Source organism: Myotis nattereri, assembly GCF_964212035.1.
Source record: "Myotis nattereri genome assembly, chromosome: 17".
Classification (NCBI taxonomy): Eukaryota; Metazoa; Chordata; class Mammalia; order Chiroptera; family Vespertilionidae; genus Myotis; species Myotis nattereri.
In genome coordinates, this window is record NC_138092.1 from 12,038,029 (window position 1) to 12,053,106 (window position 15,078).

The window sequence follows — 15,078 nt, forward strand, 5'->3', positions numbered from 1 at the left end:
ATCTTACTTTACCTTTGTCTACATTCACCGTTATCTCTTACTTTCAGCTCCAAATACTACATTAGAACAGTAAAATGCAGATGAAAGTCGTATTCTTCTACGTCTACCATGAATTGAAGTATTTACAAAAATGTCAGAATAGTACATTTTTATCTTGGTTCATTAAAGTGTTGTTAAAATAAATAGGTGACCAACCCAGGTGGTATGGCTCAGTGGTTGAGCATTGACCTATGAACCAGGAGGTCGAGGTTCGATTCCTAGTCAGGGTATATGCCCAGATTGCGGGTTCGATCCCCAGTGGAACACGTGCAGGAGGCAGCTGATTGATGTTTCTCTCTTAAGAAATCAATAAAAACATATTAATAAATAAATAGGTGAGCAGAAGTACCCAGGTGGGAAATAGAGGTCAATACCATTTTCATTGTAGGGAAGGGATTTGACAATAAATTCTGCTTCTCCCCACCCCGGGGGCTTCCTGAAGCATTAGATCGGGGCCACCCCTGAGATTACATGGCTATGGTTTCTTAGACACTTTGCTTGAAAAACCTTAACTTCTCTGTGTACTGTAGTAAGTGTGCTCTCTGCATCGTCTGTTCTTTGTTTCAGTATTTTCGCGTTCCCGACAGCACTACCTTCAGCATTTGCCCAGGCGGCGAGCAGCCTGCTGTGCACTGCAGCTCCCTTCCTTGCTGGGACTTAATGCCTGACCTCAGTCAGTCAGCATTGGATGCATCTCTCCTGCAGAAACAGATCTCTCTGGCCTTCTCTCCGGCCACAGGTGCCAGCAGCTCCCAGTGCTGGAGCCTGCCGGCTGTGGTTCGGCAGGACTTTCCCAGGCAGAGTGTGGCCGTGCCCGTCGGCAGTCGCAGGGAAGACGGATTCTGTACCAGGTAGTTTACACCATGTGCATGCCCTGCTTTGCTTGTCACTGCAGCTGTTGATGGAGGTGTGGAAAGAGACAGGAGAATAATGGCCACGTTCACCATGTGGAAAGCTAGGGTTCACTTTCGTTGTTAACTTCTCCGAGACAGAGCATACAACTGGACAAATGTGAAGCCCACGTGTGGGTGGCCCCAGGAGACTGCTGATGGGATTCTTCCCCAGGCGGCTCCTCCTGGGGCGGATGACGGTGTCTGTGCCCTCAAATAACAGCAGCACCGCATCACAAGGAAAAGACCGCCCTCTTTTATGACCTCTTAGCCCCTGTCAAATGATAGGTTAAAATATGAGAGTCTAGTTGGAAAACCTTTTTCTTTTCCCATATCTTACTTTAAAATGGAATTTTTCTCAAAAAGTCATTAAGGGAGATAACTTAGATAAACACAAGTTACAGAAGACTCTGTCCTGTGGTCGTTCCTGCACACAAGTTACCAATTATGCAAATAACCACCGCGGACTCAAGCCAGGGACGGGCAGTGGTTTGTTCAGACTGGACTTTTATTTTGTGGTTGTGTTGCTTGCACTATGTCCCTTCTGTAGCTGTCGGGGGGACTTAGGTGTGCCGTACGTGAAAGTACAAAAGAAAACGCGGCCGCAGGAGAGGGGCCTTATTCCCGTGAGTGCGGACTTACAGACTTTACTTGAGGTGTTAGTCATCCGAACTCGGCGAGGCACTATTTCTAGTGGTAACACTTTAGAAAATAACTTCCTAACTCACTTTACCCCACACGCATGCATCCCTCCTTTCACAACATCCAGCCTCATCCCTGCTTTATGCACACTTCCTCCCTCCCTCCCCCGCCCCAGAGGAGTGGCCGTCCTTCTGTTCCGATTGGAGAAGTGAAGTGTGGTGAGTTTAAGGAAGTGTTTTTGAAAGTGATGTGAGCCTGTGTCTAGAAAACATGCTTATTTCTTAAACTTAAAGACAAAATTAAAGTTTCTACTTGAAACTTTAAAATTCTAAGAATTACAAGACATAATTTTATTAAAATAATTTAATCTTATTCTTAACTATTAAGCGAGATGTTAGATTTAAAGCCCGTATGTCAGTGCGGGCCCCAGCTTTCGTGGCCGTCCACAAGGAAATTCTCTGAGGATGGCTTGCTCAGCTCTTTCAAAATCAAGCTGGCAGAGAACTTTGGTGCAGACCCAAGGGCCGCACTCTGAAAGGAATGCACCTCCTGCTGCCCCATCCCCTCCCTCCTCTCCTCAGTCGAACAGTGCACATCTCGTGGTGGTGCTGCTGGGATTTCCCCAAATGCCAGTGGACAGTTCACTTTGGCATTTCAGACAAATACAGTCTTCAGGAAGGACTCAGACACTGGTGAACAGGATAAATGGCAAATACCTGATTTATTTGATTAATTTAAATAATCAATTCATGTCATTTAAACTTCAGAGAGAATTTTTCCTGCTTTGATAGGAACTGTTGTTTGGTAGTTTATTAGGTCTAAATTGGAAAAATGTTGTCGCTCTATTGTAGAAGGCAGCCTGACCCACACAGCAGTCTGGTGCCGAATAATCCAGCTTTGTTGTTGGTAGTCAAAACGGAGATCCTGCAAAGGATGATGCTTGTGAAGACAAACGGCCATTATGAGCCTACCCACCTCTAGGTGGGAAAACAAAAACAAGTACCTGAATTCTCTCGGAGTCCTGCTAAAGCACTCCAGCTCCCCCTCTGCCCAAATTTACCAGGCACTTGGAGGAGAAAGCACCTGTCTGAAAAGTTAAGGCTCATGCGCACTGAGGGGAAAGCGGCCGGAGGCAGGTTAGCAGGAGGTTACCTGCCATTCTCTGAGTGTAGAAGTTAGGGTTATTCTTTTAACCAGGTTTTCACATTTTAAACAGTGGTTTACAATAAACTGTTTTCAGGAAAAAAATCAGTAAGCTATAATTAATATATGGCAGTTAATATGTAAGAAGATGCCCTTCTTTCTCTAGAAAACATTTCCTCTGATTTATAAAAGAGAAGGATTGTAGAGTCCTGAATTGCAAGTCGAAGTAAACATGGATCAGGAGAAAAAGATAAATTTATTTCTAAACCATTTCTGTCATCTGATTTGATTCTGTTCTAGGGCTATTGCACTGACATATCAAGAACACTTTGGAGTGACTTATTTAACCTTCTCAGAAGACCCTAGTCCTCGAATCATTTTCCACAACAGATGTCCAGTAACAATAGTGATAAAGGAAAATATTAAAGGTATATTTTATAGCATTGAATTTAAGTGATTCAGAACTTGTATTTTTTCCGGAGGATTTTGACTTAGTAGTTGTGATCCTTTGAAGAATGTTTAAATACATATATTATTCCTCCCCTATAAAGTTTTTCTTGCCACATTCTGTTTAATATCCCTGAGTTTGTTTTAAAGGCCTAAGCTTCCATATGCCTTTTTAAAATCTTTTTTATATTTTCTTTAAATTGAATAGGACATTTTCTTCATTGATATTTGTGAAGGCCTTCCTCTAGAGAAGTAATGGCTAACCTATGACACGCGTGTCAGGCGACACGCGAACTCATTTTTTTTGGTTGATTTTTCTTTGTTAAATGGCATTTAAATATATAAAATAAATATCAAAAATATTTCTGTGTTTTACTATGGTTGCAAATATCAAAAAATTTCTATATGTGACATGGCACCAGAGTTAAGTTAGGGTTTTTCAAAATGCTGACACGCCGAGCTCAAAAGGTTCGCCATCACTGCTCTAGAGAGTAACAGAGTGTAAAACATTTAATTTTAATTTGGTCAATAAAAATTTTATTTACAAATACTATCTCAGCAACATGGCTATCTAACCAAGAACTGTATGTATATTGACCAAATATGAGTGTTCATTAGTGTTATCTAAGCTTATAGCTCTGAAAACAAATATCAATAAAATTGAAATACATTTTAAATGTGCAAATTTTTTTTTTAGATATTCCAAAGTTTGAGGTTTATTGCAGAAAAGTCCCTTCTGAGTGCTCAGTCCATCATGAGCTTTATCATCAGATTTCCAGTTACCCAGACTGCAAGACCAGAGACCTCCTCCCCAGCCTCCTGTTGAGAGTGGAACTCCAGGATGAAATGACGACCGAGTGGAGCGATGCCATCGACATCAACAGCCAGGGAATGCAGGTCAGTGAGCCGGGCCGTCCTGTTACTGCCCGAAGGAGAATTCCCTTTTCTGAGGTTTTGGTGGTTTTCTATTTTTAAGCATAGTTTTCTAAATGCTGAACTTCCTGTTTCTGCATTAGGGTGTGTGTATATCCTCATGTTATAAATTCTCAAATATAAGTGCAGCATATGTATCTCTAAAGCATTTTATACAGCTGTTTACCAGAGAAGGGCACTTGGAAAAGAAGCCCACCTTAGTTCTAGTACAAGGTCAAAAACGAAATGAAATTGTTGGACTTCTGTCATAGAAGGTAGTCCAACTGGCCAGATGTTAAAACAATCATAATGACAACCCTAGATCAGTTCCCTCTTTTGAAGGTTTACTAATTTTATTTATTTACTTATTTACTTATTTAGTCTTCACCTGAGGATATGTGATTTTTAGAGAGAAACATCAATTGGTTGCCTCCCGTATGCGCCCCAACCAGGGATTGAACCCACAACCCTAGGTATGTGCCCCAAGCCCACAACCTTCTTGGTGTATAGGATGACGCTCCAACCAACCGAGCCACCCGGCCAGGGCACAAGTTTACTAATTTAAAAATATATATTTTTTCCTAGTAGTCCATAAAACTTTGCAAATATGAGTTTTAAAATTCTGAACAGATAAAAGGTCCTGGCTTTGTCCCTGTCTTACTCTGGATATTAGTTGGTGTTATTTTATATTGAAAATGGCACGAGTCAAGCATTTTGTTTCTGCTGTGCTTAAAATTTGCCATTTGTAATAGATAATTTAGTGGCATTCACCATGTCGTACTGCCATCAGCACTATTTCAGAATCCCAAACCCAAGCTCTGTCCACTAAGCAATAACCCCCGATGTTCCCCTTTTCTCAGCCCCTGGTAGCCTCTATTGTATTTTCTGTGTCTGACTTTGCCTATTCTAGGCACCTCACAAGAGTGGAATCAAACAATATATGTCCTTTTGTGTCTGGCTTATTTCACTGGGCATAATATTTTCAAGGTTTGTCCATGTTATAACAGGTATCAGAACTTTATTCCACTTTATAGCCAAATAATATTGTGCTGAACTTTTTTAATGTTCTTTCTCATCTGTTAGTTTATTTGATCTTCACAATAAGCTTTTGAAGTAGGTCCCATTATAATGATAACAAAACACATTAAAATTATGAATATATGTACAGTAATAATGATTACCATTTAAAAATCACCAACTGTATGACAGGCATTGGGCTAAGCACTTTACATCTTTTAATTGAATTTATTGGGGTGACATTGGTTCATAAAATTATTCAGGTTTCATGTGTATAATTCCATAGTATATCACTTGTATATTGTATTGTGTGTTCAACCCAAATCAAGTTCCCTTTCTTCGCCATTTATCTTCCTTTCCCCTTTTCTACCTCCCTCCACCCTGTCTCCCTCTGGTAATCACACACTGTTGTCTGTGTCTATGAATTTGTTTTTATTTTGTGTTTTGCTCAGTCACTTCACATTTTTCACCCAGTCCCCAACTCCTCCCCTCTGACAGCTGCCAGTCTATCCTCTAGCTATGACACTGTTTCCATTTTATTTATCAGTTGATTTTGTCTATTAGATTCTACATGTAAGTTAAAGTATATGGTACTTTCTTTTCTCTGATGGCTTATTTCACTTAGCATAATACTCTCCAGGTCCCTCCATGCTATCACAAGAGGTAAGATTTCCTTCTTTTTTTACAGAACACTTGATATTTGCCTTTTTCATTCTTAGCCTACAACATAGTACCAGTCAGCACAATAAGATGTTAATAAATATCAAATGAATGAATGAATGAATGAGAAGATGAGGTTACCAAGGGAGAAGAGAAAGAGGGCTCCAGGCCTACCCTTGGGAAACTTCATTATATAAGTCCAGTGCAGCAAGAGACTGAGGAGGAAGCAGAGAGGGAGGAGGAAAGCCCGGCAGGTGGAAGCACGAAGCCCCTGAGCGCGGAAGGGCACAGGCGTGAGATGTGGAAAGAGGAAAGCAGCGTAGGGAAGTACAAGTGCAGAGTAAATGCAAGTGAGGGACGGGAGGGAAAGGGGAAAGGTGTTCTTCCCAGGAGCGAGGCCATGAAGCAGATGAGATCAGAGGGGAGGAAGCTCGCTGCATGCTGCAGGGGAGGAGTCAGTAAAGAAGTGGAAAATGTGAGCAAGAAGTTGCCCAGATAGACATGTCCAAACCCAGAGCCTGTAATTCGACTTCAACAGAAGGGCCATGTCCTTTTATCTGACCATGGAAAAGAGTGCGGAAGGGACACAGGTGTAGGTGGAGATATTTGGAGGGATGGGGCCAGAACATTGAATAAATTGGTACTCGGTGGCCTTAAGTTTATTGTGAAGTGTGGAATGAATCATCTGTGAGAGAGAGAGAAAGGGGCGGGGGGAGGGGGAGCTTGGGAGAGCAGTCGCTGTGCAGAGCTGAAGGACCTGGCCGGGGGCAGGTGCAAGAGGCCAAGCAGCCTGGAGACCACACTCACTTTGGAGACCTGTATTCACAGTGGCTCCAAAATACCCAGGGTGTGCTTTCCATCCACAGGCTGTTTGATGAACAGTGAGAGTCTGTGCAGCCTCAGGAGACGCTCCTGGTCACATTAATTTACAAAGTAAATACTGTGAGCTACTCTGTGTCCGTTAGAAGAGTTTCAAAACCTGGCTTATATATGGTCTTGGGACGTCTTTACAGTCGGGCATTCTGCCCGCCAACCTTATTTCGGGGATTCCCATCCACTCTAAATTTCCTCCAACCTTTGTAGTCAAGGATACTTCAAAGCTAAGAGGGGAGGTACTCTTTCCAACACCCTTATCATCCCTGGTCTGAGGACCCAGCAGAGTGTCATGTTCCCATTAATCTTCGAGGAACTGTGTGCCATATGTCCCGCAGACCAGGGCGTACTTCCTCTTCGGCAGGAAGATTTGTTCCAGCCCCTCGCGGCCGCGGCCTCAGTAGTGCACCAGGCGTATAAATCACTGGGGAGGGAGGGCGTGTGTCCTCTGATGAAAGGAAGCAGCTCTTCTGTAGGAGTGAGCTTGTCTCAGAGGCTTTCCTCAGCCCTCTCCGAGGCACATGATGCAAATTTCAAAAAGCAGAATTAAAACTCCAGAAAATCCCCATTAAGCTGCAAGGAAGAGAAGTCCTGTAGCTTTTGTCAGTCATCGATGTGCCCCCTTGTCTTGGCTTTATGAATAGGATAGTGTCATGTTGTATAATTTTGTAATGGGCTGTGGAAGGGAATATGCAGAAGATAACTTTTTAATGACACAAAGAGGTACTATGTTTATTTTTATAAATCTGTCTTTATTGTTGACAGTATTACAGATGTCCTCTATTTTTTCTCCATTGACCCCCTCCACCCTGCCCGCCCCCAGGCCTTCACCACAGTATTATGTGTGTCCGTGGGCTATTCACATATGTATACTAGAGGCCCAGTGCATGAAATTCGATGGGGATCGGGCCTAAACCGGCAGTCGGGCATCCCTCTCACAATCCTGGACTGCTGGCTCCTAATCACTCACCTGCCTGCCTGCTGGTCGCCCCTAACTGCGCCCTTGCCGCCAGCCTGATCGCCCCTCACTGTCTCTGTGTGCCGGCCTGATTGCCCCTAATTGCCCCCACCTGCCGGCCAGGTTGCCCCCAACTGCCCCCTCCCTGCCGTCCTGGTCGCTCCTAACTGCCCCCTCCACCGGCCTGGTCACCCCTTACTGCGCCCCCTGCCAGCCTGTTCACCCCCAACTGCCCCCTCTGCCAGCCTGGTCGCCCCTCACGGCCCCCCGCTGGCCTGGTCGCCCCACACAGCCTGCTTGTTCAGTTGTTTGGTCATCCCTCACTAACCCCCCTGCCGGCCTGGTCATAGGCAGCCATCGTGTGAGGGTTAATTTGCATATTGCCTCTTTACTACATAGAACTAGAGGCCTGTTGCATGAAAAGATTTGTGCAATAGGCCTTCCTTTCCCCTGGCTGCCGGCACCGGTTTTCCTCCAGCACCCGGGACCCAGGCCTTCGCTCCAGCCGGAGCCGCCTTCAAACCTGCGCTGCTCCGGCCGGAGCCGCCTTCAGTCTTCGCTCCGCCGCTTCGCGCCTACATATGCAAATTAACCACCATCTTTGTTGGCGGATAATTTGCATATCTCACTGATTAGCCAATGGGAGGCGTAGTGAAGGTATGGTCAATTACCATATTTGTCTATTATTAGATAGGATAAGTTCCCAAGTTAATCTCTCTCCACTTCCCCCCGCCACCCCCCCAATTCCTGCCTTCCCTTGGAGATTTGACAGTCTGTTCCATGCTTCCATCTCTCTGGATTATTTTGTTCATCAGTTTTTTTTGTTCATTAAATTCCACATATGAGTGAGATCATGTGATATTTTTCTTTCTCTGACTGGCTTATTTCACTTAGCATCATACTCTCCAGATCCCTCCATGCTGTCTCAAAGGGTAAGAGATCCTTCTTTTTATACTGCTGCAGAGTATTCCACGATGTAAATGTACCACAGCTTTTTTATTTACCCATCTATAGATGGACACTTGGGCTGTTTCCAGATCTTAGCTATTGTAAATGGTGTGGCTGTGAACATAGGGATGCATATATTCTTTCTGATTGGTGTTTCTGGTTTCTTAGCTTGTATTCCTAGAAGTGGGATCACTGGGTCAAATGGCAGTTCTATTTTTAACTTTTTGAGGAAACGCCATACTGTTTTCTATAATGGCTGCACCAGTCTGCATTCCCACCAGCAATGTACTAGGATTCCCTTTTCTCCACATCCTCACCAACACTTGTCATTTGTTGATTTGTTGATGGCAGCCATTCTGACAGGTGTGAGGTGATAACTCATTGTTGTTTTAAATTGCATCTTTCTGATGATTAGTTACTTTTAGCATTTTTTCATATGTCTCTTGTCCATCTGTATTTCCACTTTGGAGAAGTGTCTATTTAGGTCCTTTGCCCATTTTTTAGGTGGATTGTTTGTCTTCCTTTTGTTAATTTGTATGAGTTGAGAAGGATGAGTGGTTTGAACCCCAAAACTCAGATTAAAATAATCCCTTTGCTGATGACTTCTACAATGACCCAGTAAATACCCATGATCTTGGACTCCTCGCATAATTGTGTCGTGGGTCACTGTCCTCGCTGTTTTCTTCTCCCATTGTGTGTGTGTGTGGGGAGGGGAGATGGAAGTCCTTCGTGTTTATATAGCTCTGTACCATTTACAGAGTGCGTTCACATCCACAGTCTTTCATTCATTTATTCCATAAACTTTTATTGAGGGCCTATCAGGGGCCAAACCTTTTGCCCTGAGAAAGGCCTAATTCCTGCCTTCAGAGACCTGAGTAACTAAATTAATGTTGTCAAGTATCTAAGATAGAGCCTTTGATCCCCACAAAAATTCTAAAATAGAGCAATAATTTTTATGTGTGTGTGTTTTTTTAACTGGTGAGAGGATTGAGGCTTACCAAGGAGTCAGCTGGGTGGGTTGTAACTGGCGGAGCAGGATCAGGCTGGAACCTGGATGTGGTCAGACGCGGCCCCGTCTTGTTTTTCATACATGAAGCTAAGGTCACTGTCTGCCCTCGGAGTCCTGTCCCGGCTGTAAATACGCTACCAGAACATTCACAGAAGCACCAGTCAGAGGTTTCCTAGGACCCCTTTCCCTTCGTGCGAGTGTCCCTTCCACGACGTTGCCCGTGTCCAGGCAAGACTCGCGCCGCAGGGACCGAGGCAGTCTGTGCTGCTATCTCGCGGAGACTCCCTGGTAGCATCCGGGCACGCAGCCTTGTTTTGCCCTCTGGAGCATCCAGTTATTTACTTCCCTTTTACGAGCGACACTAAGGCACGGAAGGCGGCTTCGACACTTCTCTAAGCGTCCTCCCCTCCAGGCCACACCTTTCTGGTTCCTTGACTCATTCCTCCAGTCATGTGACTCCCAGACCCATCCCCACAGTTGCCCTGCTCTGAGCACACTGGTGTGTTAGGTTCCCCTTTAAAACCTGGCAGCCGGATGGCACCCCGTATTCCAAATGTGGTCTAAGCAGCCACTGCCTCTCCATACCTCCATAAAGAAAGTAGAGACTGAGTTAGCTTTTCATTAACAAGCTCAGACTCTTTGTTATTATTGAGCTTGTGGTCAACCACATTCCCCAGGTCTTTATCATGTAACTCGCTGTACAGTTGATTTTAACCCAGTGGCGGGACCGTACATTTCTCCCCAATCAATTAAATCTTGTTGCTATTGGCCCAGTCCAGTTTGTTGAAATCACTTTAAAAAAATATGTGAGGCTGCCATCCAGCATATTAAGTATCCGTGGTAGCTGTCCTTCGTCTGTAGATGTGGTAAGCATGCGTTCTACGTGTCCGTCGTCATCATTAGTGTGTGGAGCAGGACGAAGCAAGGTCTACGCGCTGCAGTGAAACTCTAGACACTTCCCTGGTGCGTGGGTTCAGCCAGCCGCCAGCACCCTAAACTCACCGTCACCGCCCACATCTCTTAAATGAGAAGATGCATGCAAAGGCACTTCTCGAACTATCCCAGATATTTCTTATCTGGTTACAAGGATGTCATGACTCATGAGAGTCCTCAGAATCTCGAGAAGGTTACGTAACCACTGTTGTTTCAAGCCCCTGCTGTTTTCTTTCCGTCCTTTTCCACCTTGATCATCTTAGAAATTCATCTCCCTCCTTTTTCTCTCTGGGAATCTAATTCATCTCATAGCTTTAGCCACTATCACCCAGGCACTGCCAGTAACCATCTCTGGCCTCCACACCTTTTTGAAGCTCCGGATCTGTGTCCAATACCCACCAGCCATCTCCTTCTGAGAGGCCTGGTTTAACCGGCTGCAGCGCTGGATGCTGAAGGCGCCTCTGATTATCTCTGGGTTGTCACACATTGCCTATAAGGGGGAAGAGAAAGAGGGAAAGAAAGGAAGATTTTCAAGAATATTTTCAATGATTTCCTATGTATCACCTTGTAACTTATTTGTTCAATACAATTAAAACTGTAATATTTAAAAATATTATATGTTGGATATAAATATAATAATTAATCATTTTAATGAAGATAATATATAGAAAAGCACAAATTATATTAAAGTGTTTCTACTTTTCCCATTGCTTTTTAGAGAGAGTGGAAGGGAGGGGGAAAGAGAGAGAGAGAGAGAGAGAGAGAGCTATGTCGATGTGAGAGAGACACATCGATAGGTTGCCTCCCATACAAGCCCTAAACCTGCAACCCAGATACATGCCCTTCATCAGGAATTGAACCCACAACCCTTCAGTGTGTGGGCTGACACGCTAACCACTGACCCACACGTAAGAGAAGGTCACTGACAGAGTGCTCTAACAGGTACAGATGGCAGCAGAGTAGCCCCGAATGTTCTGCACTGAGAACAGCACCTCTCTTTCTATAGCCTTCCACACACACACACACACACACACACACACACACCCGTCCCCATGCTACGGTGTGAAGTGAGAAAAGTAAAACATAACTAATGACAGCATTGATTAGGACCCACTAGCTCCTTGAGCAGTACCAAACAACTAAAAAACAATCCCCATTTAGTCATTCATTTTTTCCACACACAGAACAAGCAAATCTCCCCAAGATGCTAACCAGTCACATCCCAGTTGAAACCCAGTCTTCTGCATGAGGCTCCCGTAGTCTGGGTATAACTCCCTTCTGGAGACCTATGAACTATCTGCTGCCTCTTCCCCTTGTACAGGACAGGATAACAGGCACGGTCCCTCCAAATTGGAAAGAGGAGGGATGAGAGCCTCTCGTCCATAACAAGTCTGGAATTTTGAGAGCATGTATTGTGGATCGCACCCTGGAAGCAAAGCTTAGTCTTTGAGCCCATTTCTACTCTTGGAAGAGCGCTCTTCCCATTATTCCTCCAGTCCTTGCATCTACCCTCAGAGCTCTGTCTGGGCCAGTATTGCAGCTTGTTTTGAGTCTCAAATAATCATAGTCTCTCTTACTCTAGGTTCAAAAATTTACAGAGCAGTAGTAGTTTATTGAGAACGCAGTAGACTGCAGGGGGGGGCGAGGTGGGAGGGGGGAAGGCTGGCTCTTTTATGCTTTGCCTCAGAAGCAACACATGTCAATTCATTGACCAAAATTAGTCATACCTAATTGCGTGGGGTAAGGAGTAGAATCCTGCTCGTGCCAGGAAGGAGAGGGCAGCAGACAAGGGTGGACAGAAGTCTCCACCACAGGAGCCGCATTGAGATAACGTCCACTCAGATCTTTACTGAGTCCCAGGCTCTTGGTTATAAGTACAGAAGAAATGGACACAAAACCATTCCCCTCAGGAGTGTATACAGCAACCACAATGGTTAATAAACTGAGAGGGAGGAGCATTTCCTAGCTCTCTGTCCTGAAACTGTTAGCCATGCATTGTCTCACTTTTTGTGCCTTGGCTTTTCACAGCCTTGGCTGTGAGCAACTGAAGGGCGTGATTGTATCTTCTTGATGCCTAGTACAGTGGCTGGCTCATTGTGAGTCCTCTTTAAGTGTTGAAAATTGACTGAATGACTGGGTGATCAAAACATCAAACCAAAACAAGGATTTGTTTTCAGCCTCTGGAGGACCTGGTTACAGGTGCCTAGTTTCTCTGGCACTTAGTTACCCAACTCCCTAATCCCTGGAGCTGCCACTGTACAAAAGACAGGGCGCGTGCCCTGTCTCTCCACTCGGGGGGGAAAAGACGGGGTGGGCTCCAAGAACTCACGTCAGTACTTCTCCCGTTCTAATGGAGTGAAAGGGACACCCAGCACAACTTTCTTTGCAGAAGAGAAAGAAGCACCTTAAAGGTTTGGTTAATTTGCTTACTTTCAAAGCCCTTGGGCAGTGAGCAGAACCCTCAACTTGCCTTATTTTTACTACTTAGAACAAACAAATGTCCTCCTGTCATAATTCATGAAGATCACTTTGATAATGAACAGAACAATATATTTCCCTCTTCTGGTCCCCTCCTTCCCTTTGTGGGGTAGTAATTCTGGTTGTTCATTGTGTGGTGAAACCCTGGCGGGGGGGGGGGGGGGGGGGGCACCAAAGTCATGGGCAGTGATAGAGAGAAGGGAGTGTGCTAAGAGAATAACCTCACACCTGCAAGGCCAGAGAGGCAGTTGGCTTACTTTACATGTCATATAAAATAATGGCTTTTATAATGTGTTTCTCAAAGAATGCCTGTTTTACGTGAGCTGGGCCATTTTTTAAGTTGCTACATTCTAGATTTTATCACAGTCAAGTTCAGTTCTGACCTTGGAACACAGCAGTCAAATTCAGGATACAGGAGTCTTTTGAAACAGACATTTTTGTGAAGCAATCCATTTGGGAAGCACATCCAGTCCGTAGAGAATACAAATGGACTCTACTCCTGCCCCCAGGAAGTGGACGGTCTCATGACTACTAGTAAGTCAGGTATATAAACAGATGACTGTAAGGCAAACAATACTATTTGTGATTGGATAGAAATATGGTCAAAGTACTGTGGGAATGCAGGTGTAGGTATGGTATCAAGCTGAGGAAGGGACTAGAAAACTTAGGGAATGGAAGAAAGTGTCCTTAAGCTGTATGTGCAAAAGTACATAGGAATTGAAGGACTTTATGGGGAAAGCGTATTCTAGGCACAGTGTCAGAGCATATTCTAGGGCTGAGTGTCAGACAAGAACCTAAGCTAGAGCAATGGTGTGGAATGAAAAAGGGTCCTGGGTTAGCAGGCAGCAGCGTAAAAGCCCTGATGACTGCTGGGCTGCAGGGGTGAGGAGAGGGAGGGGGCAGAGACGACATTAGGTGCCCTAGATGCTGGGCACAGCTGGGAGAAAGAGCCATTTGTTCAGGAAAAAAGCTCAGTGGCCTTGAGGTTGCTTCCAAATCTGAGTCTGTGACTCACTCCTGTGGTTCTGTGTACACTCCTGGTAACTCTTCGTTGGGTCAAAATGAGAAGACATTCATTGCATCTCACGTGGGCACCTGGCTTTGTTCCTTCATCCAGGAATTGTCAGTCTTTTACTTGCTGTCCTAACCATCATAATCAACATTCCAAGCATAAGGAGGTTCTTGTTTCCACCCGCAGGTAATGCTGGCTGTGAACATGGTGTTCTTGGAGTTGTTTTTCAAATAGTTCTGTTCTGTTTTCAAATATTTATCCATTTAAGCAACATCACTATTTATGGCTGAAAGGACATCTGTTCTGCTGGCCTGGCACCTGGCTTCTGAGCTAGAACTTTTTTTAAGTCTGAGTCCACCTTCTCACTGTAGAAAAATTAATTTTGACTCTCTTCACATGACGTTATCTGATGTTCTTGTGACAAGTTATGTGAGGACCTTGGAAGGATTATGACAGGCCTTTGTGGGTAGGTTTTTGTTTTATCCCCAGCATAGAAGAGCATCCTTGTGGTAGGAGGTCAACACTCAAGAGCCTGAAACTTTCTGCACATTGCATGCGAAGCTCGGAGTGTTTAGAGGGGTTTTTCCACAGGAATTCGTATGTGCACATACAGCTGGCCCGTGGCTGGGCTCCAGCCCTCGCCGGGTTATTTGCCTGTTCCAAAGAAGCAGGGAAGGAAGACACTCATGCCCCGTCATCCATCATGTGTTTTCCATGAACCTTACAGCTGGATATAGAAAAATCTTGATTTGGTCTTTCTTTTCTTCCTTTCAATCAGCTGGATATGGATACACAGAACCAGAACCAGAAAGTGTTTGTGGAATTGAATCAGAACTTGAGACATTGAGAGTCGGTCATTTCAGTAGTGTGTCTTATTTCTTTTTCATCAGATATTGAATATTCTTCCTGCAGGTTGTGTTCCTGACTGGCTTTGGCTATGTGTACGTGGACATTGTCCATCAATGTGGCTCCATCTTCATCACTCTGGCCCCAGAAGGAAAAGCAGGACCTATTGTAACCAATACCAACAAGTAGGTTTAATCATTATCTCAGCAGCAGGACAATAAGCTTTCCCACTATGAAGCTGTAAACCTATCACTTACCATTCGTGGTCATC

General features: G+C 44.5%; 1 protein-coding gene across 1 annotated transcript in view; it reads left to right on the forward strand.

The window, feature by feature from the left end:
• Positions 1–15,078, forward strand: part of VPS13B (vacuolar protein sorting 13 homolog B) — a 610,900-nt gene that overhangs the window by 569,077 nt on the left and 26,745 nt on the right. Inside the window, exons 52-55 of the mRNA XM_081111114.1 lie at positions 607–890; positions 3,015–3,142; positions 3,859–4,058; positions 14,874–14,992. Of these exons, the coding sequence (XP_080967240.1) occupies positions 607–890; positions 3,015–3,142; positions 3,859–4,058; positions 14,874–14,992 (731 nt within the window). The remainder of the gene's footprint in view (positions 1–606; positions 891–3,014; positions 3,143–3,858; positions 4,059–14,873; positions 14,993–15,078) is intronic.